At 30.7% G+C, this 26,373-nt stretch overlaps 2 protein-coding genes across 6 annotated transcripts in view; one reads left to right on the top strand and one right to left on the bottom strand.

The window, feature by feature from the left end:
- Positions 1-13,847, bottom strand: part of LOC139519611 (protein rolling stone-like) — a 16,893-nt gene extending 3,046 nt beyond the window's left edge. Inside the window, exons 1-4 of one of the 3 annotated variants that reach the window (XM_071311802.1) lie at positions 13,716-13,847; positions 3,163-3,379; positions 2,409-2,628; positions 924-1,028 (exon numbers count right to left, since the gene is read on the bottom strand). In XM_071311802.1, the coding sequence (XP_071167903.1) occupies positions 924-1,028; positions 2,409-2,628; positions 3,163-3,366 (529 nt within the window). In that variant the 5' untranslated portion in view covers positions 3,367-3,379; positions 13,716-13,847. Of the gene's footprint in view, positions 1-923; positions 1,029-2,408; positions 2,629-3,162; positions 3,380-9,746; positions 9,852-13,695 lie in introns of those variants that run through there. The other 2 variants (XM_071311804.1, XM_071311803.1) reach the window with 2 other exon arrangements.
- On the top strand, positions 13,437-26,373 carry LOC139519613 (cation-dependent mannose-6-phosphate receptor-like). 3 transcript variants are annotated; one of them, XM_071311805.1, is made up of 6 exons: positions 13,437-13,620; positions 17,815-18,044; positions 20,539-20,735; positions 22,122-22,225; positions 24,363-24,486; positions 25,112-26,373. In XM_071311805.1, the coding sequence occupies exons 1-6, from the start codon at positions 13,466-13,468 to the stop codon at positions 25,175-25,177; spliced, it is 876 nt and encodes a 291-aa protein (XP_071167906.1). In that variant the 5' UTR covers positions 13,437-13,465; the 3' UTR covers positions 25,178-26,373. The 3 variants fall into 3 exon arrangements, with proteins under 3 accessions (XP_071167906.1, XP_071167907.1, XP_071167908.1); XM_071311806.1 differs by lacking the exon at positions 13,437-13,620 and adding an exon at positions 13,860-13,893; XM_071311807.1 differs by lacking the exon at positions 13,437-13,620 and adding an exon at positions 14,539-14,621.

Here is a 26,373-nt window from a genome sequence, read left to right as displayed (position 1 = left end):
ACAGAAAATTATCATGAAATTTGAAGTTCATTACTCATACAATCATGGCAATGATTACTACTTTTGTTTTTTAGAACTTAATTTGGTTGATTTTGTAGGGTTTTTTTTTAGGATGTCAATGTACTTTTTGTAAGTTTAATATTTAAATAAACAAAGATTTAAACTACATTTGACAAAGTATTTTTTTTTATGCCCCATTTATGGACATTATATTTTTCAGTCTGTGTTTGTTCGTTCACTGTCTGTGCGTCTGTCCCACTTCAGGTTAAAGTTTTTGCTCAAGGTAGTTTTTGATGAAGCTGAAGTGTAATCAACTTGAAACTTGGTACACATGTTTGATTAAAACGATCTTTCTAATTTTAATACCAAATTAAGAGTTTTGACCATAATTTTACGGTCCACTGAACATAGAAAACGATAGTGAGAGTGGAGCGGAGCACACTATGGACACATTCTTGTTTTATAATTTATTAACTGTAGAAACATTATTTTTCGTCAAGACGTGTGGTTAAAATTTCATGGTTTTGTCACTTTATAAGATTTCTTTGGGATTTAATTTCGTGGTTTTCATTAAATGGAAGTGATATTATATGAAGGGTAAATTTTTGTGGGGTTTTAATTACGTGAATATATTCTTTCCATAAAATTTAATCCTCCACAAAAGTTTCTGCTTTTACAGTATCTTTATAATCGCCAACAACCTTTAAACGATTCTTCCATAGGCTACTGTTTTGTGCAAGGATTAGCAAAGAACAAATAAAATAAAAAGTCTGAGCTAAATGACATCAATGCAGCTGCATATTTAGCCTAAGTATGTTTTTTTTTTTTTTACAAAAAATCATTTTGTAATTATCAATTATCACAAGTACTTTAAATCATACTTTTTTTTTAATCAATGAAAAGGCCTGAAGTATTCAACTCACCATCATAAGCTATAACCCAGTATAATATAGCTACTATTGGTGCAGAACCTACTGAGATGTTATACAAAGTCCACTGCCATTTCAATCTTTTAATCATCTGTAAATCTGTAAATAAACATGAAAATATTAATAAATTATATCAATCATTGTCAATGAGACAACAATCTAGCAGGACAAGAGCCATCTATTTTATTTATTATTTTGTAATGTATTTCTTCATATTTTTCAGTTTATTTTCAACTGACCTTGACCTTAACCAGAGTGACCTCAAAATCAACATTTAATGTGAATATTGTTTGAAGTTACAATCACACATATAACAATTGATTTAGATTCTAGACACCACTTTCCTGCACAAAATTCTTTTGGTTTATTTATGTAACTATGACCTTCACTCCAGCTCTTGTGACCTCAAAACCAAAGTCAAAACAATGAAGAATCTTCCTTTTCTTATATTAGCCCATACATCAATGTAAGGTTGGAATCTGATAAAGTATTTGATATTCTCCGGAAAACAAGATGACAGTTAGATAAGTCAAAAGCATTATACCCTAGCTAGTGTTGGGTATAGATGAAAGAAAATAATGATGAAATATATGAAATGTACCAGCAATGCAAAATTTAAAAAAAAAATGATAACAGAATGGGATTAATGGGTAATCCCAATAAACAATGACACTAGAATGCATTAGAATAAATACAATTTGCACCTAAATTTAAGCATAAAATTATTTTTCAAACAGTTCAGGTTATTAATTTGTTTACAAAATCACACAAAGATATATCCCCCTGAAGAACATAATGTGTGATTTTGAATTGAGTGACATTATGCATCAAATTTAAATTATCAAGACTTTCAGACTATCAAATTGCAATTACTCAGTACACATGGTAAACATTCTATTTAATTTCTTTTTCTAACCTTGAAATTTGAAGTTTGGTGGTTTTATTTCTTTAAACAAATTGGTACCACAAATCAAATTGAATTCACTATTTTATTTACCTTAATATACAATAATACATGTAACTAAGGACTATTTTGGGACCGTGAAAATGTGTCCGTTCGAGCAGAATGTAATAATAATAAGATAAAACAAGTTACACTGTACTTTGATCATGTAGATATAAAGAACAATTTTAAAGCTCTTCTCACCCTTAGACTCCCTTTAATTACAATGCAAATTTCTTTGTACTATTTAGTCTACAGTGTGTGAGTTCAGTTATATTTATTATTCATGTGATACCAGCTTTCCTGAATTATAATATGGTTAAAGGTGTCAGAACCATAAATTTAAATGTATTTTCATGAATATTTGATTTCTTGATTTTCTCAAGGCCTGCATATAAGTAAAATTTTTCTATAGGCTTGTATGCAGGATGTGCCAAAATCATGAAATCAAATATTCATGAAAATACTTCAAGATAATTGATATCCATAAAATTAATGAATACATAGTTTTATATTAGTAACCATTATATCAATACCTTTTTTCTGCCTTTTTAAAGAGATGTAATGCCACACATTATATGCCCTCAGGACCTGACATGCTGTTAAGGTATATAGAGACCAGTAGGTTAACATTATAAACATCTTCATCTTCAGTGTTCCTACAATTGCTGAGTACATCACGACAAACAGGAAGTACAAGGCCACTAAGGTTCTGTAGATTGCATAGTTGACGGAGTCATTTTGATTTTTGCACCACTATAAATAAAACAAAAATCTTTAAAAAAATATTCTCAAAATGTTTCAGGCTCAATTTAAAATATTTAATCATTGTGTTGAATCATTTTTTGTCCTGGAATTTGTGGGTTTAAGTAAATCCTAGATTTAAATGTTCAACAAGATACACATTTTCTATCAATATGAGTCTTTAATGGATACTTTGATAAAACCAAGAAATAAAGTTTAAAAGAATATGCAATAGTTCCTCAATCCACCAAAATTGATATCCATCAAAGAAATTGGTGCTTGAATCTTGTCTCTCTTTGTGTTTTGTGTTACGGTCTCATTATTTACTTCAAATTTTCTTTATATTTACATAATAAGCAAATTGAATACAGTTTTCTTATTAGGTTTTTTTAAGTAAACTGATGCAACATCAATCATTTGCTTATCTACTTAAAGATATATGACAATTTTGACTGCACTGGCTGTATATCTGCAGACCACAGCTAAATTTGATGGCGGTTAATTATTCAATATACTGAAAATACAACAAGTTCCTGTCTATTTTACCTGGGATTTAACAAAGTCTTCTGGTCTGTCATATTCCAAACTGTACCTAGGCTGGTATGGTTTCTTTGACATGGACCCATCTTGTGTTCCTTTCCGATCATTCAATGAATAGTATGCATATCTTGTGTAGGTCTGCATTCCTCTCTGTAGGGTCCGCACACCCCCATGGGTTGCCTGAACAAACTTTGCTGTTATCTTGAACATATTGTTATTTCACCTAAAATGAAGGAATAAGAAATCATAACAATATGTATGTACTACTGAACTTCCTTCTTTCCTAATAAATAGCTTGTCCTTGGTCTAAATTTACACTCAAAGACACCCTGTACTAACACAGAAAACTTAGCTAAGTATTCAATAATAGTTACAAAATGTAGGTCACTGTATATATATATATCATGTATAGAAACATATATATATGTGTCTTCAAGCCACAAGATTTAGTTCAAACACAATTATGTAACTTATTTTGATGAAACATGTTTTGATCCAATAGCTTAGGTATAATTTGCTACTATAAGAATCTTTAAACATTTTTGTATAATTTGAAGAAAAAAACCCTGAAAATGTAGTTATTTGGATATTTAATTCTACCTTTCCCTCCATTTCAGTATGTTTAGTAAAATATATACCCACCTACAAGCTTAAAGCAAATTTCGAATTAAGGTTCAAATTAGTTTAATTATTTCATAAGTTCCGATATTTATTGAGTCATAATTACAAATATAAATTAAACCAATCAAAACGAAACTTCACATCAATTCTCTGAAAGTTATCTTCTATCTTAATTGTACTAAAATCTTCCTTAATGTGTAGGCCAACATTTAAAATATAAGCTACACAATTTCAGTCTCAAAAATGTTGATCTTGATAAAATATATAGTTTCCTTCAAGCTTCCTAATCATGTTTGTGTAATTTCAATTTGAATTGATTATTCAATGCAATAGCAGACATGACAGACTTCAATGTGTGTTTATGTAGTTTACATGTATTTATTAACATGATCAATGTACTTTATATAAAACTTAACATCAATTTACAATACTTATATGGTATGTACATGTATCTTTAAAATTTTGATATACATACATTCCTGTTTGAATGGTTTTACACTAGTAATTTTTGGGGCCCTTTATAGCTTGCTTAAACCTATAATGGTTTGCTTTTATAAATTGTTACTTGGATGGAGAGTTGTCTCATTGGCACTCATACCACATCTTCCTATAATATATATGTTTATCTTAGAATTAATACAACAAGTGTCAAAGGTTAAATCTGCAATAAAGTGTTTTTAATCATTTTAGGCTCAGGATTTAAACATGAAATTGATAGGGCAATGTCTACATCATAAGTGATATTTAATTGATGGTTAATACATTTTATAACTATATATGATAATGTAAGTTATAACTTACCATGCTTACAGTTAAGATGATTGACAAAATCATAAAATTAGAAGACTTTTAAGACAGCTATTTGCTTTTTATTGAAACATTACTTTTATATCATGTATATCTAATTAAGATTGCTTGATGGATGATTACTTTCACCAGGCAACATATATTCAAGAGCAACAAAACTTTAAACATCATACTAAAACACGTTCAAAATTTATATTTAATCTTGAATACATAAATGTTATGCCCCTCAGAACATGCAGAAGCACAACATAATTTTTTTGTTTATACTGCATATAAACATTGTTTTAACCCCTCCGCATTTTTGCGCCTGTCCAGTCAGAAGGCTCTGGCCTTTGTTAGTCTTGTATTATTTTAAGTTTAGTTTCTTGTGTACAATTTGGAAATTCAATGGTATGGCGTTCATTATCACTGAACTAGTATATATTTGTTTAGGGGCCAGCTGAAGGACGCCTCCGGGTGCGGGAATTTTTTGCTACATGAAGACCTGTTGGTGACCTTCTGCTGTTGTTTTTTTCTATGGTCGGGTTGTTGTCTCTTTGGCACATTCCCCATTTCCATTCTCAATTTTATTTTTAGTTATATTATAGTATACACATTTTCACATTATACACATACCTTTATACTTTCAAATCTTTCTTCAAATATAGATATATGTTATCGATCTACTAATATATTGAATCACGATAATTCTAGTTCCTCTTTAATTCATTTAATCTGTGTGAGACACAAGTACGTGTATTTTTCACATTTTCACATTACACGTAATTCCAGATCTGACAACATTTATGTGGCAATACCATTTATACAACATTGTGCCAACTAAACAACTTTTAAATAACCTTATTACATGTACTTATATACAATGACTAGGATAGGTAAATATTTTGAAGTTAATGTACTGAAGCATATAACCTAATTTCAAATAACAGTCTAACTGTAGGTAATTACTATTTAATATGGTATGAAATGCTAGCAGTTTAGGGAAAGATAAATTTTAATAATAATATTGATATAATTTAACATGGAATTAATAAATACAAATGCAAACTTATTAGATATTAAATTTAATCACCTAATTATCATTTTATTTAACTAATATTTAATAAATGTTAGAGAACTTGAGGCTGTTATTGAAATATTTACAGGTTTATCATGTTTATGAATTTTTGCAAATACATTTACAACCAGGTGCTCCGCAGGGCGCAGCTTTATACGACCCCAGTGGTTGAACCCTGAACAGTTGGGGCAATTTTGGTCACAATGTTCAAGCTTGATTCTGTTTGAATTTGGATTGTGATCAAATTTTTGACATAATATAGGTTTTTGTCACAAAATTAATGTGGTCAAAGATCTAACAAATCTATTGCACAATACATGCAATACTGTGCAATTGGAGATTTCTTGAATCTTTTCAAAATTCGAAATTTGAAAAATTTTGAAAAAAAAGGAAGCCCTTCAAAAAATGGTAATTGAAAAATCCCCCCCACCCAACTTTTTGAAACTTCTTGGAGCAATAACCCTTAAACTCAATCCCATGCTTTCCTTTGTAGTATGGAACCTTGTAGTACAATTTCAGAGAGATCCATACACTTAAACACAATTAAGTTATTGTTATAGTTGTTTGGAAACTAGAAACATGCTTCTTTTTGGCCCTTTTTTGGCCCCTAATTCCTACATATTTTGGGCAATTAACCCAAAACTTAATCCCAGCCTCCCCTTTGTTGTATGGTACATTGTGGTACAATTTCAGAGAGATCCATACAATTACACACAAGTTATTGTCTTGAAACTAGAAAAATGCTTGTTTTGACTCCTTTTTGGCCCTTAATTCCTTAACTTTGGTCCCATAACCCCTAAAATCAATCTAAACCTTCTAATTGTGGTTTTAAACATTGAGGTATAATTTCAGAGCAATTGAAATACTTCTACACTAGTTATTATCCTGAAACTAGAAAAATGCTTGTTTTGGGCCCCTTTTGGGCCCCTAAGGTAGCACTCCACAGTTAGGTGTGTAGTTTTGCATTTTGGCCCCTGTGGATTTTTCAAATATGAGAGCTAGTGTGCAATAAAATTCATTTTTGGATAGCTGAGTATTAAAATAGCCTTTGTATTGGATTTATATGAACATCATGATTATGTAATGTATGTAATATAGGCTGTTTTCTGTATGACAGTCCGTATTTGCATGTCCCTACCATACATTGGTCCGGCAATTATTGCCATGTTTTTTTCCAACTTTTTATCGCACGAACTTTGTGATTGGATTTTACGAAAAAATGAGGCGAAAGACACCCATTTTTTATTTGATCATTAGGAAGATTTATGAAAACAGTTTCTAAAAAGGTATCACTCAAAGGCATTGAAATTCTAGTTTGATCAAAATATTGGGGGGTATGTGACATGTCCACCCCCCTTTTTGCAATATTTTATGGTAAATAAATGCAGAATGTTGCCATGGATACACATAAAAGGAATTAATTTATCACTCTTAACTTTTGAAAATCAAATCTAAGAAATATATTGATTACATACATATGCACATGTACAACACAAACAGTTAGGTTAATGTATAAGAAATCCAGGAATAGGAGATGACAAAACATTTTGTGGCTCATTTTTTATTTTATTTTCTAACTGTGGAGTGCTACCTAATTCCTAATCGATTGGGACCTTCGTTTTGTAGTATTGAACCTTCTGTAAAAATTTCATGAAGATCTATTCACTTTAACTAAAGTTATTATCCGGAAACCAATGTTTCTTCGGACGACGAAGATGCAGACGACGACATCATACCATTATACGATCCCAAATTTTTTTTGGGGTCGTATCAAAATGTAACTAAAAGTTTAAGGTAATAGTACATGTTGATATACAATGTTATAAGCATTATGATAGATGATCGGAGTTCATATTTGAACAGATCACAAGTTTACCTCTGATCATCCATACATCATGTACATTATATATATATATATATATATATACTTAAGGGTCAATGAAAATTATTTTGATTTTGATTGGAATGTAAAATAATATAACTGTATATGTAAATAAATGTACATTTTGTTTAATTTGATTTAAAGGGTAGTTAATTAAATTCAAAAGGGTTAATCAACTATAGATAACACATTTGTCTTTTCTGCTAGAAATCACAATATTATAAATTCAATCTCAGGACAGATGAATATAAGTATGACATGTACCATATTTTTTTCAACATTTAAAATAGAATAGACTGGATTCATTATCATTCCTTGGATACTATTTTCAAGGGTAATACATGTAGTGATCCATAAATTCAGATGTTGAAAGAAGTACAATTTGAGTTAGGGAGCTACCATTTGATTTTTATGGGGGGGCTAGGATGAAATTTGAAAAAAATAGGCAGGACAGGAGTTTTGAGTAAAAAAAAAGGCAGGATGAGACACTTTGCAAAAAAAAAGGCAGGATGACAATTTAGGTAAAAAAAGTCAGGATAAACTAATAAAAAAAAAGGCAGGACCGAATAGAGTGAAAAATAAAAAGGCAGGAGAGAGATTTCAACTAAAAAAAAATGCAGGACAAAATTTTTCATCCTAGCCCCCCCATAAAAATCAAATGGTAGCTCCCTTATCTATCATGACTATAGGCTTGTTTGTAGACCATGGCAAAACCAGATGCTCCACCATGTCCACAGGGCGCAGCTTTATACGACCACAGAGGTCGAACCCTGAACAGTTGGGGCAAGTATGGACATAACATTCAAGCTGTCAAGCTCTGAATTTGGATTGTGATTAAATAGTTGACTCAGCCTAAAGGTTTCTGACACAGAATGAATGTGGTCTAATGAACTTTAAATTTACTTTTTTTGCTTTTGAGCAATACACTATGCTGTTGAATATTAATCCCCTCAAAAAAAATATTTGAAGAAATTTTCTGTTTAATTTCTGAAACCGAAATGAGAAAAAATATACCCCCCCCCCTCCTAATTACAACTAATCATCTCCTCAAGACAAGCATCATTTCTCAAAACATAATTTTCAAGCAGTGTAAAAGAGGTAATCAAACAAATATATAACAGTATTCTTTAAATGGAATTGGATTACCTCCCTTACACTGCTTTTAAAGTGTCTAAATTGTCCTTTAACAAGAAAAAAACATTGTTTTCACCTTTTTTTGCCCCTAATTGCTAAATGATTTGAGCCATAACCCCCCATAGCCATCCCCTTGTAGAATGGAAACTTGTTGTTTAATTTTAGAGAGATTTATACATTTAACACAAGTTATTGACTGAAAACTACAAAAATGCTTATTTGGGCCCCTTTTTTGGCCCCTAATTCCTAAACCTTTGGGAGCATAATCCCAAAAAACAATCTCAACCCTATTCCTTCAGTGGTAATGAACCTTCTGGTAAAAATTTACAGAGATCCATTCACTAAAACTAAAGTTATTGTCTGGACTAAATGTGTCTTCGGACGACGACGCAAACGACATGATATCATTATACGACACAATTTTTTTTTTACGGTCGTATAACAACAAAATCAAATATCAATGAAAATGAATGAATCCATATTATAGAGTCACTTCATAATGAGATAGATAGATGGAACAATGTATACTCTATAAAACCATTATTTGATGTAGTCTTTTTTTAATGAATTTAAACCAAAATTTGTTTTTCTCTCATCTGCCAGTGATTTATACAAAATTACAAAATATATCTCAAATGAATAACATTGGTGGATCCAGGAAGAGGGTCCCAGGGGTTGGAACCCCCCCCCCCCCCCCCCCCCCCCCTTTTTGGACGATCAATGTATTTGAATGGGGACATAAAGTTGGAACCCCCCCCCCTTTTTCAAATGGCTGGATCCGCCCCTGAATAAGATATATTTATTTATCTATATCTAAAACTAAAAGTGAGGCACAGAAACAAGTAACTAATACAGATGCAACCTAAATATTATTTTCATAGATAATTTTTTAATGATCTGCATGTTCTTTACAAATTATAAACATAATAAAGATTTGGTAAAATTTAACCACAAAATATTTTGAACATTTCATCATGTTCATAGCGGGTAACCTATAAATGAAGTAAATAATTCAGGAGTCAGTTTCACAAAATAAACAAACTTACAACTAAGATTAGTCGTAAGTAATGAACAATTCAGTGTACTTACAATCAATCTTGATCTTTATCCTTGCAATTTAGCATACGCAGTATGCAATACTGGTTATTGGTAAACAGGATAGAAAATACAAGTTACAGGATAGAACATTTTAAAGTGGTAAATTACATCATTAACATACTTTCCTGTTACCTACAACATATTGACAAAAGAAAAGCAATACATTGTATGTGAGGGAAGTATTTGATGTAGAATTCATTTGAAAGAGTAAAAAATACAATGTACTGTATATATTAATACAAAAATTTTGGTGTTTTGGACTTACCATGTTGGTGGTAATTCTTACAAAATTTTCACGAAAAGTTTAAGAGGTTTTTTTTCAATACACCATTAGCACAGGCACTTCTCTCAGAATTTTTTTGTTCCTATATACCTTGTTATATTAAGGTATATATAGGGAAAAAAATTCTGAGACAAGTGCCTGTGACCATTAGCATGATTAGAAAAAATTGATGTATCATGTACATGCATTGAATTTATTTCTCTCTTGAAAGCCACTTTATTTTTCATGAAAAAACAAGCTTAAAATTTTATTTATGCATTAAACAAATAAAGTGAAAAAAAATCCTCTCTGACACAGGTAAATCATGTATATGGTACATGATAGGTATATCAGTTACATGTATTCAAACATGTGAATGATACATACGTTACATTATAGGCAAATACATGTATAAATGCATGACCTATCAAACAATTTTTCAATTTTGTGTTTGAGAACATAAACATAATTTAGATTGAATTTTTTTATATGCTGTTCAAAATAATTGCAGTTGTTGATAAATATTGGGGCTGAAAAAGGGGGGGGGGGGGTTTCTGGCCTGGGGGTTCATTGGGTTGGAACCCCATTTAATAAAACACCAATGCTTTAAAACTGAAACATATGCACTCATACCACATCTTCTTATATCTATATATGATGGTTGGGAGTCCACCCCTTTTTTTTTTAAATATCTGGATTTAATAGGCCTTGTTTTGTAGGTTTTGATCTGCTCATGAATAATGCTGTCCAAATAATTATGACATCTAGTCATAATTATTCGATGTACACAAATATAAAATGAATATAGAATGTAGATATTAAGATATTAAGAGTTCTATTTTAGGAGAAAGTCCATGTGTGTAATGGTTTATTTCTTCCTCTGTGATATTTTATCCTGGGGATAATTTGTCACAGTAATTTTTTCCAGACATGGTATTTCACAGGTAGTTTTTTCCAGAGGAGTGAAAATCTATCTGTGTTATGCGGATAGTATGTACCGGATAGTATGTACCAGTATATATTTGCTGTACCATATTTGTCCCATTGACTACTATGTAAGTTACTTCCAATCAATAAATACCTGACTTAATTATAAAATGTTTCACAAAGGTAGAACAAATTTGGGCGGTAATTGTAAGCAATTTATATTTTAAAGAATTTATAATATAATATACATGTATTTATATACTGAATCTATTTAATAGTGAAATTTTTTCTTGAATCTTATTTTTTATATATTCATTTATATAAAAAGATGACTAAAAATACAAGATGTTTTAAGAAGACAGATTATAACATTTCACAGATAAATACTATCCAGCTGTTAAAATTGCTTTTATTTCAATATATTGTTATATTATGATTTATCTGATTTCCATATAATCAACAACTACATCTTTGTCCCCAGACAAAACGATTTATATAGTTAAAAATATCATCATAATCAAATTCTTCCATTACTGTTAACAGTAGTATTGCAACTATATTTCTACCTTTACTTTTTAATTTATATTTGTACTGAGATACTTTTACATGTATTTCACTTACCTTATTAATCATGATATTATTTCACAATTACGATCTTTGAAATTACATCTGGTTTTTCTTTGAAATCCTTATGTTTCATGATAAAGATAATTTTCTTTTTAAAAGAATATTTACTTGAATATTTCAGGAAATTTTTTCAATGATAATTTGTGAAATTTAATATATCCCATTAAAATACATCTTTTTTTTTAACAATTTAGCCTTAAATCAAAAAAACTATTATGATTTCGTAGTATTTGTAAAGGATAAGTTTTTTCTAATAAGTATTCAATAGTTAAACTACCCAGATAGAATTTCACGGCAAAGGAAAAAATATCCCAGGGAAATATTTTCCTCCAGATAAAAAAATAACAACAACTACTGTGACATTTTTTCCTCCGGATCAAAGGAGAAGGTTCAGTAAAACCCCTTTTTGGCCCCAAAATATAGCAGTTTTACAAAATTGTGAAAATGTAATCTTTAAATCATTTATTGGAAAGTAGAATGTTTCTGCTACACAAATATGGGCTGTTTTTGACCATGCAATGCACATATTTCGGGTACTTACATCATTTAGTCATGCTAAATTACTGAAATCTTCACAATTTTAGCATTTTAGTAAAATTTTTGACGGTTTCCGTCTTAAATGAAAGTGGGGCGGGCCGCATTCGTGTTCATTCATAACATTGAAATGTAAGTTGTATTTGATGATAAACATAACATATATAAAGGTTTAGGATGAACACGGATGCGGCCACTTCCATTTTTGACAAAAACTATCTGAAAAGTGACGATTTTTTGCATATTTGATAGATTTTTCATATTTTAAAAGCTTGAATCGGAACGTTTTTAATGACTTAATCAGTTCAAATCTTTCACATAAACTGATTGAAGGAATTGAAATAGACACTTAAGAGGCTGTCCAAGTAAATATCAGGCAAATCCTATATTATAGGTGGCACAACATAATTTTGTTCCCACTGAATTTTTGGTTCCAATGCAATGTTTATATCATACAAAGGATATATATGTCAAAGATATTTCTGAATCAACAGTGGATGGCTCAGAAAATGATTTTAAAGTTCACTATCAATGCAACAAAATTTTGTACAAAATGAAGAGTTATCTCCCCTTTTCAATGAATTTTCAGTGCTTTCTATGTATTTTTTTTCTCTTTATTTGTTGCAGTTAATAAACAAACAAAATTTAATTTTGAGAAAGAATGAATTTGTGATATGAAATAGATGAAAAAAGTTTAAAATCAAAATATGTCATGTGCCATCCACTGCCTAATTTTTCCATGGACACCCTCTTAAGTGTTTAAAAAGTGTCCAAAATATTTCGTTAATAGATGAACCTGAATTGTGAGGCCAATATCGGCCCTTAGGGAGCTACCATTTGATTTTTATGGGGGGGGGGGGGGGGGCTAGGATGAAATTTGAAAAAAATAGGCAGGACAGGAATTTTGAGTTAAAAAAAAAAGGCAGGATGAGTGAGACACTTGCAAAAAAAAAGTCAGGATGACAATTAAGGTAAAAAAAAGTCAGGATAAACTCCAAAAAAAAAGGCAGGACCGAATAGAGTGAAAAATAAAAAGGCAGGACAGAGATTACAACTAAAAAAAAAATGCAGGACAACATTTTTCATCCTAGCCCCCCCATAAAAATCAAATGGTAGCTCCCTTACCGGACCAGTGCTCCTTTCACCCCGGATATAATTTTGCTTTACTGTTTACATGTGCACTTGTTTAAAAGTAAAACTTCGGCATTCAAGTACATCAAACATATCTAACTCTTTTTTTTTAATTTGATTGACAGTGTTCCACATACTTTAATATAAAAATACTGAAACTTTTTGGGTTTTATTCGTTTTTCAAATTTCCCGCCATAAAATACTATCACGAGACGTCACATGATAGAAAATGGTGGCGACAATGTCAATTCATATGTTTTTAAAGTGTATTATGAATCTATTTGGAGCGATGCTGATTATTTCTATCGTAACAAAACCTACGAACTGTGACACTTGTCCAAATGATACGTTTTCCAATTTTAAAGTTGGGAATCTATCAAAATGGTAGGCGAACAATCACAGCAAATCTAAAGTTTTATATGGTTTCGATTTCCTTGTTAACTTATTTTAAAAACGTACCTGAATATGAAGCATATTACCTTTTTTCTTGAGCAAAGTATACGACTTCACGTGTCTACACTCCCGTTCCTCTGTTCCTCTGTTTACAAATACGATGTCTCCATTATCATGATTATGACCTCATTTGGAAATCACATGACTACACATTGATGATAACGTTATCTCCCTTTGATGTAACAGTTTAAAAAAAGGGGGAGGGTATTTTTTTTTATTTAGGAATTGTTCTCCTATGTACACTTATCCTTTTCACTACTCTGTTTTTAAACAGTGACTTTGTACAGGGACTTTCTATACTAAAGCAGAGACATATAATACATGTATTATATGTCTCTGACTAAAATAAGTATAGAAAGTCCCTGTTTGAAGCTAGATATTCAAGGAAATTTTTTTCTTTAGCAAAACATGAAATGAATAGAATAGAATAGAATAGAATAGAATATTTTATTTACCAAATTAGGGCCCCAGGAGGGCATATGATACAGACAATATTATTATAAACAATAACATATGCAATACACACACAGTAAAGATATGTAACAAGTGTTATAAAAATAATAAAATAAAATAATATAACACAGAAAATACACTCAACAAAATAGTAGCAATGTATTATTATTCAATGAATACTATGTTGAAAATGACTCAAGTGCACCCGGTAAGTGTATCTTCACTTTGAGAAGACAAACATGAGGCATTTAAAGTAGAATATAAACCTGAGCTTATAAATCAATTAAAAAAAATTAAAAAGAAAGTTATATTTTTTAGCTAGGAAAAGGATACCTATAAATTATTATGAGGTCTAGAAATTCAAATTTATTTTCTTGTTTTGACGCCTTGATCGAATCAACCAGTGACTAAGTCACTTGTATATATGAGGGTAGTAATGCCCTTAAACGTCAGACAACAAACAGTCATTTTTGGTTAAGGTTAGCATCAAATTGGTTAAAATTCTACCGTGGTTTCTCAAAATATCCTTATTGTGATTCGTCAAAATATCCTTATCGTGATTTGTCAGAGGTGTCAAATAATTATCGTTACCATCATTTTTGGGGAAAAAAATAAAGTGATCTGTCAAAATCAGTCCATATGTTTTTATAGTCTAAGAAAGTGTACATTTTATTGTCATACAGCAAGAATAACTTAACGTCATTTGGCAAGAATTTTTAACGTTATTTGTCATAAAGGTATCCCCATTATGCCCCTCATATATATGCCCCCGTAAGGCATCAAAGCAAAAATATAAAATAGCTTTTAATAATTAGACTTAATTCACATAGTTTTTTCACTGAACAACCCCCCCTTCTTAACTTAATTTGGGAAAAATTGATTTACCAATAGGGATATATGTAAAAATCGATTTTAGATATGGACCATAATTTGCTATTGGGCTCCGTTTCCTATAACTATAGAAAAGTAATAAAATGTGAATTACTGTAAGAAAAGTTGTAACTACATCTAAAGATGCCATTATTTTTATCAACATACAAGTGTATGCTACTCTTCCCTAGAAAAAAAATTGAAATTAACAAATTTCAAAGATTATACGACCGTATTTGTGTGTCGTTTCTCGCGTTACTTTTCGCGTCCGAAGTGCATAACGCTGACTAATTTATAGATAATCGTCACCGGCAAATTCGTAATTTTTGCTTTAAAATAAAAAAGAACATCGACCAATAAGAATAGTGAGAAGAAAATGCCAAGAACTATAAGTATTTCTGTAGCAGGTGTAAGAACACTGTCGTTATTTTGGTTTCCCATTTCGTAACGCACATTTTAGATGGTTTAATCTGCTTTGTTGTAAAAGAATTCTTTGCAACAATATGCAAATACGAACTCTCGCGAGATGTTCAAACAGGTAAATCAGAGATGATTTACATTCTTGTTTTGTTCTTCGTAATAATTAAGTTAGAAAATGACGTTATCGTTATGCGTTACATTTCACACAAAACAGAAGTCCATTTATTTATTAAAATTGTTTTTGTCGTTAAGTTCTAATCATTTCCGGTCATACGTGAAACATGTGACTAACATGTGATCACGCCCTTACAGCCGGATATACGAAATACTAGGTCTAAACATTGTATTTGTTTCCAACGGGATGTAAGCAAACATAATCTGTAGGCTTGTTTCGTCTTGTTTAAAAAAGGAAAATACAATTTTCAAAGAGATTGCGCCGGGGGTCTATTATTTTTCCTATGTGCGTAATGTTACATATGATCTTGTGTGAAAATAAATGCCCAATGACTTGACAAAATCGATTTCAGATTTGACCGACGTTTTAACACACTTCGTTTCCCAATAACAATGTAAAAGGTCCTTGGAAAATTCAATCGAAATTACGTCTCCTATCATGGTGCCGATGTTCGTTGGATTGATTTAGCTTCAGCAGTAAATATTAATGGATATTTTAGGTGAATAAAGATAATTTAATAAAAAATACATGTTAATGTACCGTTACACTTGGAATGTACAAAGTTGGTATCTTTGTCACAATTTTTAATTAATTTTTTTTATTCATGTTCTGCAAACACTTATCAGAAACGCAATAAACTTGTCAAAGGAAAAGTAAACTTTTACCATGCATGACTTGAAAGGAAGTACTTTATTGATTTTAGCCCACTAAAGTAGGTTAAAATGTGGAAACCATGTAGATGGTGTACAGGTCACAAATATCACATGGTGCCTATTTTAAAGATGCTAATTCCAAGTTAAAAGTTGTTTTCTTTACTGGATTTAAAGAATTTTACATTACCAATGATTTGGAATAAATTGTATATAACTGGAATTTCAAAACCAAATATAAATACATTTTTTTGGCTAAAACATCAAGATACAACGATTATGGTATCCTGTATCAATGAAGAAAATACGGAAATTCCTGAATAAATTGTACTAATTGTTTTCAAAACAAGCACATATTTAGGAGTTTTATAATACTGTTACATTTAATATGGATTTTAAGAAAAAGTATACTGTTCAGATCATTTTAAGCAGATTTTGCAATAAAATAAAACTAAAAAAATGCTTTCGGTTTCTTATGGTTTCCTGTCGCGTTTAAAAAAAACTTTAATTTAACATTGAAAATAGATTTTAAATATTAACATGAAGCAAGTAACACTAGTAATGGTGTTCATTTATGTCTTTTGAAATATATTGTGCAAAATAAAGAAAATAAAGATTGGTTTCCTGTTTTGTTTCCTGTCACGTAAACGGTGAATCAAAATGTATTAATTTTTTCTCGAAAAACTCAATTGTTCCATTAATACTATTCTTACATCAACACAACCCACAGAATAAAAGTTAAAGTTTTAGAACTTATAAAAAAGGATACAAAAAGAAACCAAAGGCCGAATACCAAATTATGGTCCATATACAAAACTTGCAGAATTTCATCCCCCCCACCCCCAAACTATTTGATTTAAGTTTTTTTATCCTACATCGATCTTTTGATGTCGTCCCTAATAGTACACAAGAAACAACATAGAAAACTAAAGACTGATCCCTCTGATCCCCATTCTAAATCCACCTCTGATTATATAATAAATTAACTGACTAAATTATCTAATACTGTTTTTATACATGAGTAATTTTTGAAGGCCTTGCTGCAAATACTTACATCTTTGTGCAATCAGTTTCTTTGTTGAATTATAAATGAGATGAAACATTGAACTATTATAAAAAAAATCTGAGCTAACCTGGGAAAAATCATTAAAGGCATATGTTTTTACATGTCAAAACTTGAGAATTTTTGTGGAATTGTAAAAAAGAAATCCCTTATACAAGTGAATTTGTGAGAAAATTGAGGGGAGATTATTCAAACATTATAATTAACTCGTTTAAGTATATTTATTTTTACTTCTTCAAGTAAATAAAGATTACTTGTACATTCAAGTAGTACCCCTGACTGCATGTTTTTATTTGATTTTAAACTGTAGTATTAGTTCATGTACATGTACATTTGTACAAGTACATATTGTACTCTTTATTACATGCACTAGTTCTTTTACTGGATAATTCTATCGTCTGTGCTAAATTCAAACTAGACAAATACGGTTATCACTTTTCAGTAAACCTCAAAGTCTGCATGCTACAGTTCTGAAATTTGTGTATATGTTTTAGTTACTGGTTATTTACATCACAGAAAGAAGGAATTGGTTGGAATCGATATAGAAACTCTACTGTAATAATGGGATTCTGTCATGGACTGCAAACAAGTATGGGATGTGGAAGTACTTCTAGTATATGTGTGCAGACTTACAATGGAACTGGAGCAAATGAAACGAAAAATTACAGTGTAGGAAAATTAATACCCAACAAAAATCCATATTCAACAATAAAAGCCAATACAGGTAACTTATTGTATAAATTGGTGACATATTTATTTATTGTTAAAAATAATTAAAGCGATATCCTCTGTACTCTTTTAAAAATAAAGTAGAAAAAAAAAGAATATAAATTAGATACATGCATTCACTGCCTATATTCCAAGATAATAACTCAGCTATTAGTATTATCTATAACTCTTGGTTTTCCAGTGACAATCCAAAATAAATATTTTATTATACATGTATTTCTATTTATAGTCTTAGCTTGTCAGAAAACAGATTGATTGATTGATTTTTGTTGTTTTAAAGCCATTTTTGGGTTATTTCGTGTGGCCAGTTTTTAATGGCAGAGGAAACCAGAGTGCCCAGAGAAAACCACCAACCTTCAAATGGTAAACTGACAATCCTACTCAATTAAGATTGGAGTGGAGCGCACCCACATCAGCAGGGTTCAAACTCACGATATCAGTGTTGACTGGCTAATGATTACACTAGTGAAACTTCTAAGAGCACTTGGTCACTGAGGCCCCTTCAGAAACAAATGTGGCTTTATTATTTCCTAAAATATAAAATGGAACCTTACCATGCCCCTTTCCTCCATGGATTTTTTTTTAAATACTTGATTTCACATAGGATTTTTTCAATAAAAGAAAATCATCAGGTTTATATTCTCATGAATATCCTTTTTATGCCCCACCTACGATAGTAGAGTGGCATTATGTTTTCTGGTCTGTGCCTCCGTTTGTCCGTCCGTCTGTGCCTAAGTTCGTCCGTCCGGTTAAAGTTTTTGGTCGAGGTAGTTTTTGATGAAGCTGAAGTCCAATCAACTTGAAACTTAATACACATGTTCCCCATGATATGATCTTTCTAATTTTAATGCCAAATTATAGTTTTGACCCCAATTTCATGGTCCACTGAACATAGAAAATGATAGTGCAAAGTTCAGGTTAAAGTTTTTGGTCAAGGTAATTTTTAATAAAGTTAAAGTTACATCAACTTGAAACTTAGTACACATGTTCCCTATGATACGATCTTTCTAATTTTAAGTCCAAATTAAAGTTTTGACCCCAATTTCACGGTCCACTGAACATAGAAAATGATAGTGGGAGTGGGGCATCCGTGTACTATGGACACATTCTTGTTATATAAGATTCAATTTTTTTTTTTAAGTCTGATAAAGTTTTTTCATAGCCAATACCTTTCAACTGAGGGACTACACAGGCGTAGAAAGGCGTCATTATGGAGTAAAGGGGGTGGCATCAAAAGGTCATTATGGAGTAAAGGAATAAATTGTATTTTGTTAGCAAGAGTATGAGTGTTACAGATAATTTTAAAGATAATGAATTTTACGTTAATATTAATGGATTCTGTTTCATGAGGGTTTTAGCAGTCACTTTTGATTTTTTTTTCTTTCTTGGTACTGAGTCTAAATCTGTAAAGATCAAGTTAAGACCAAAGGATATATATGTTCACTACTTTATTTTCATCACAAAATTGATAGTCCAGTGAAGCTAACATAAACTTAAAGTAATTGCAACAGAATATTTTTTTAGTTTTAATCTTTAGCATTAAACCCCCAAAATACACAGTACACACTAAAAGTCCAGCAAAATATAACTTGAGGAAGACTAAAAAATCATGATTTTAAAATTCCTATGGAGATTTGCATTGAAATGGGAGATAACTCTTGCAAAAAAAGCAGAAATATCAATAGAAATTGATACACAATTATAATTTTACTGCTTCTATTCAGCAGAATGTATTGATTCTTGATATTTTAGCTGTTTTTAGAGTATAACAAACAACTATAAAGGTGTTTTCATATCTTTTATCAAGCTACAACCTAGATTTCGTAAATGATTAGTTGACCATTTGTTAAATTTTTCAACATGGGAAGGAAAAGAATCTTAAACTTGATAAAGATAATTAAGCATAAAAATCCTTCTTTTTGTGGTTTAAAGTTTCTTTAAACAAGGTAGATGCTGAACAAATATGATTTAAAAACAATACCAAATTTTCACATTATTTTTTCAATATGGTTACAAAACCATAAACTTGCAATTTCTTTAATGAAAAATGTGTGATTTAAAAAAAACCAAAACCATAACACCTGGATTTTGTACATTTCATGAGCAGGAGATGGTATGATATAGTCAAATACAAATGTACATCCTCACCAAAGTATCATGCTTTACATAATTTTAAGAAAATCAACCAAAAACTGACAAAAAAGACTCAAATTTGCAGAGTTATCATCCCTTTCCATTGTTTATTTCCATATATCATTATGAAATTGAAATTCTAATTTTGAGGTTTCCTCAAATTAAATTTTAAGGGGATTTTTTTCTGTGTATATCTGGGGCTTAATCCTATAGATTAGAACTAAAACATTTTCTGACGCAATAAGTTTGAGGTTAAACCTTATTTGACTGAACTATGATCGATGATGACAATTTTCAATTAACAGTAAATTTCAATGTCATTTGTCATGTTTGTTTTGAATTTGATTGTTTTTTAGGTACTGATTTTAAAGCAAATTTTTACAGTGGGGCAAACTACACCAAGAAAGATAATAAGACTGGGTGTGTGCTACAGTCAGAGGTGTATTTCCAATGCAATAGAAATATGAAATGGAAACCAGTAGATGCTGGTAAAACAGCAATACTGCCTGCTAACTATATAACTAATGTTACTTTTGATGAAAGTAATTGCACGGTATGCTATAAAATTAATATATGATTTACATGTAGTACAAACACTTTACATTCAAACATATACAGCTACAGTACATTTAATTTCAAGTAAGAAGATGTTGTATGTTTGCCAACTAGACAACTCTCACGACCAAATGACACAGAAATTAACTATAAGTATCTTCACAGACTTCAACAATGAGAAAATCCAATCTGGAATGTCAGCCATAAAAGGACCCAAAATGACAAATGTGAAATGATTCAAACAAAATTTGTTTACCTTTTACTGCATGATATTTTCAATCTTGTATTCAAAGACCAAATATAGAGAGATGGACTTAAAATCAATATTTTTTTTAAATGTTGTATTGAACAGACTTCATGCATTTATAATGTCTGTCAAAACTGTATGGAAAGACTTTCCATTACTAATGTAAGAATTTATAAGTTGAATGTAGATTTATACTTATACATGTACATACCTTCAAAGATTTTTTACTTTTGAAATTAGGAAAAATTGTCAGAACTATTTTATTTTTGGATAGGATATTTTCAATATTACTGTGAAAGTACTTTTATTCTTGGGTATCAATTTTCGTGGTTTGAGCAACATTTACATGTTCGTGGGTTTTTTAATTCGTGGATTTTAGTTTAAAAAAAAAGAGTTCAAAAATGAAGCCATTAGAAACGAAGGTTACAATAAATTTGTCTGTATTGAAGGAAATTACAAAGTAAACATGACCAGTGTAAATTGTATTGACCACACTAATTAACCCGAAATAAAGAGATCAACAGATTAAAGACCATCACAGGTGTTAATTAAGCTATAAACATGTCACCTAAAGAAAACAGTAACATACACAAATGCTATAAACTTTCATTGATCAAAAATATTTTTCATGAGAATTTAAAGATCAAAAGTTGTACAGTTTAGGTTATAAAAGATTAAATGAGTTTAATCCTGCATGCAGTTGTAGTTCATAGTGCGTTTGCACTGTCACTACTATTATAGTATTCTCAGATTTGGCAATATTCAATTTATTCTCTAGATCATGTCAGAAGTCAAACCTACAGTGGGGATCTTTCCATGTTTTGATTTGGACAATGGTTGTTTTATTTCGTTAGAAACTTAAATTTGTGGATAAAGTCATCCAAGAAAACCACGAAAATTGGTACCCCACAATAATAGTACGTTCACAGTATATGATTTTATGAAATCAATATACAAGGTATAGCACCTTTATTTCTTATTAGAATCTTTAAACTTTAAATGAAGATTTTTCTTATGAAAGCCTTGTATTTCAATCACACTAATATTAGACAAAATTGGATAGATGATTGTAGATTTTATCTTGTGAATAAACAACCAAAGAAACAAAAAACCATTTGCAGTACACTTCTATTTCAGTTTACTGTATACGTTCAATATGAAGGAGCCTGTACAGCCATAGCACCACCACAACCAATACCAGAAGATAACAGTCTAAGTCTAGGGTCTATCTTAATAATCATGTAAGTCTACTGTACAGACATAGAACCACCACAACCAATACCAGAAGATAACAGTCTTAAGTCTAGGGTCTATCTTAATAATCATGTAAGTCTACTGTACAGCCATAGCACCACCACAACCAATACCAGAAGATAACAGTCTTAAATGTAGGGTCTATCTTAATTATCATGTAAGTCTACTGTACAGCCATAGCACCACCACAACCAATACCAGAAGATAACAGTCTTAAATCTAGGGTCTATCTTAATTATCATGTAAGTCTACTGTACAGCCATAGCACCACCACAACCAATACCAGAAGATAACAGTCTTAAGTCTAGGGTCTTTCTTAATAATCATGTAAGTCTACTGTACAGACATAGCACCACAACAACCAATACCAGAAGATAACAGTCTTAAGTCTAGGGTCTATCTTAATAATCATGTAAGTCTACTGTACAGCCATAGCACCACCACAACCAATACCAGAAGATAACAGTCTAAGTCTAGGGTCTATCTTAATAATCATGTAAGTCTACTGTACAGACATAGAACCACCACAACCAATACCAGAAGATAACAGTCTAAGTCTAGGGTCTATCTTAATAATCATGTAAGTCTACTGTACAGCCATAGCACCACCAAAACCAATACCAGAAGATAACAGTCTTAAGTCTAGGGTCTATCTTAATAATCATGTAAGTCTACTGTACAGACATAGAACCACCACAACCAATACCAGAAGATAACAGTCTTAAGTCTAGGGTCTATCTTAATAATCATGTAAGTCTACTGTACAGCCATAGCACCACCACAACCAATACCAGAAGATAACAGTCTTAAATCTAGGGTCTATCTTAATTATCATGTAGGTCTACTGTACAGCCATAGCACCACCACAACCAATACCAGAAGATAACAGTCTTAAGTCTAGGGTCTTTCTTAATAATCATGTAAGTCTACTGTACAGCCATAGCACCACCACAACCAATACCAGAAGATAACAGTCTTAAGTCTAGGGTCTATCTTAATAATCATGTAAGTCTACTGTACAGCCATAGCACCACCACAACCAATACCAGAAGATAACAGTCTTAAATCTAGGGTCTATCTTAATAATCATGTAAGTCTACTGTACAGCCATAGCACCACCACAACCAGTACCAGAAGATAACAGTCTTAAGTCTAGGGTCTATCTTAATAATCATGTAAGTCTACTGTACAGCCATAGCACCACCACAACCAATACCAGAAGATAACAGTCTTAAGTCTAGGGTCTATCTTAATAATCATGTAAGTCTACTGTACAGCCATAGCACCACCACAACCAGTACCAGAAGATAACAGTCTTAAGTCTAGGGTCTATCTTAATTATCATGTAAGTCTAAGAATCTTGTAATATTTATGGTTTTGCCTACCATCAAAGCTGAAGCAACACATAGAGATGACTTGTGATATAACACCTGTTATATTTTTATTGTGTAGCCTGCCACTAAAGCTGTGATGTTGCATTTGCCACTTTTTGATATATTTTGTAATCGACAATGTCAAACTTGTTTAAAATGCAAAAACTAATTTTTAGAATTCACATCCAAAGAGCAGTTTGTTCTATCATGGTCAGGACATTGAGTTATGACCCTTATATGAACTTTGACAAAAGTGGCATTAGGAGTTTCACTTACAAAAACATGGACTGAGCAGGGTTCCACTTAACTTTTTTAACAATTTTCTACTTTCAAAAAATTCCTGAAATTCATATTTGTATGAGATTTCAACATTGATGATATATTATAATAATCTCGGTTTTATTGTATTGTGTCTCACAGTCTTAAATAAAGCCTTAAAAAAGTTAGGTCTCATCTGATTGGTCGATTAAAATGTGCATTAAGAAAGTTCTTAATCATACTCTTAATTAGCAAACATTATTGAATCGGCTATTTTTAGAAATGGAAAATCCTGGGTTTTAAAAAAAAAAGGTGAAAAAAATGACATTATCAAGGCTCAGTGAAATAAACAATGATTTAATGATAAAAAAATAATAACTTAAGGCTAGATTTGATTTTTGTTATGTTTTTGACCTATATTTTTTTATTTTTTGCCTTCACTTGTCACATCCAATACGACAGTACAATTAATATTTGTTTCTTTTTTTTTCAGATTTGTAGTTGTCGTGTCAACATACTTTTTATTTGGCTGTACATTTAAATTTTGTTACGGATTCAGAGGGCCAGAAGTACTGCCACATTCAGAATTTTGGATAGATTTACCAGTTTTGATAACAGTTAGTATTTTATATTTCTTTGCATGCAAAGAAAAATTCTATGTTTTTTCTATTTCGTCAACATTTAGTCCAAATAAAATAGTATGTGCGTTTCTTAGGGAATGTAGTTGAGGATTTTTTTTTATTTTACAATTTTTTTTACATTGAATCTATGGAAGAGGAATTCTGAATAAACCTTGCTTATTGAAAAATGACCAAAAAAAAACTTTAAGGTACCGGTAGGCTATTTCTAAGCTTAAAATATAGGGTAGGTAGGGAAATAGAAAACACAAATTTTTATTTATTTGGTCTTAGGTTCAGTCTTTGGTTTTCGGTCAGTTGCAACGAAATTTGCTGAAACAAGACATCCTACTTGCTGTCATCTTTAACAGCATCAACATTTAGGTTCATTCTGTGGTTAAAAATTTAAAGACATCATTAAATTTGTCAACCCTTAATGGAATTGTTTGAAAATCTTGGACAGATGTTCCTTAATAATCAAAAGACAGGTGGTTAGTCATACTCTACAAAATCATCAATGCATAACGACGTGGCCAAATTATAATTTGAACAAAACAAGAAATGAATACATCTTAATTATTTTGAAATGATAACATCTGTGTAAATTTTCATATGTTTTTTATAGGACGGTATTGCCTTTACCCTTAAATGTGGAAAGACTGATATGGCCAGGAATTACGATGGTATATGAAAAATGACAGAATAGTGGATCTAGAAATTCAATGGTTACCTAGATGTACAGATCATTTGATTTGAATGAATAGAAAAAAGACCATCAACAAAACATCTTCTGTTTAAAACTATAACCAGAGGCAAATTTTGTGGGCTAACCCCATTAAAGTTATGTGGCTTATTTTATGATGCATTCCTTAATTCTATTCAAATAATCTTTTAAAATATTTTTCCTCAAACAAGTTATAAAGGGCAGATAATATTGTGGACATATAAAAGAAAATTTCGTCCAGGTGGACCAGTTACTTGAGAGGGGATACTGACTTTTGGAATTTGTTTTGAATTTTAAATAAGATAAATTCCCCAACAACTAATGACAAAAGTACATGAACTAGCCTTAGTTTTGTGATTTGTTCTTGGTAATATGTGTTATCTCCCTTAAAATTGAGAAAAATGTTTTAGAAAAAAGTAAATCACAAAAATACTGAACTCCAAGGAAAATTCAAAATGGAAAGTCCCAAATCAAATGGCAAAATCAAAAGTTCAAACACATTAAGCGAATGGATAACAACTGTCATATTCCTGACTTGGTACAGGCATTTTCTTATGTAGAAAATGGTGGATTGAACCTGGTTTTATAGCTAGCTAAACCTAGAAAGGACAATATATATGTATATCTATTTTGTTATTGCTGCAAGATGTTGGTATATTTATCTATAAGATTTTCTATAGTGATGCCCTTATGTTAACTTCAAAGTGATTATTATGTTCTCTGCTGTTTTATAAAACTATATATTATTATATTATTATAAATCTAAAGATGCTTACTAATGATAATGTTGTAATTCTAATATGCTATAGTCATAACTGTGCTTAAAAGTCTTTATCTTATCTTGTCATTTAGTGATCATTTGGTTGCCATTTTATGTATGTAATACAATGTATTTATGAATTCATTTTATTTTTAAGATATCTTGATAAAGATCTTAAACCAAATTGAAATAACACCGTTGTCTGTAATTTTTTTTATTATTTTATTTGAAAATAAAAACCACCCTAACTAAAAGTTATTAGTATGAGTCTAACAATCTATTATTATTTCATTTATTTGTAAAAAAGAAGATTATACCAACAATCATATTATAACAGAAAAAACAGTAAACCAATTGCAATTGCATAATATTTATACATTTAAGCTTATTTTTTTTTTCATTT

Source organism: Mytilus edulis, chromosome 4 (genome assembly GCF_963676685.1).
Source record: "Mytilus edulis chromosome 4, xbMytEdul2.2, whole genome shotgun sequence".
Lineage (NCBI taxonomy): Eukaryota > Metazoa > Mollusca > Bivalvia > Mytilida > Mytilidae > Mytilus > Mytilus edulis.
This window is presented reverse-complemented; position numbering and strand designations above follow the sequence as displayed.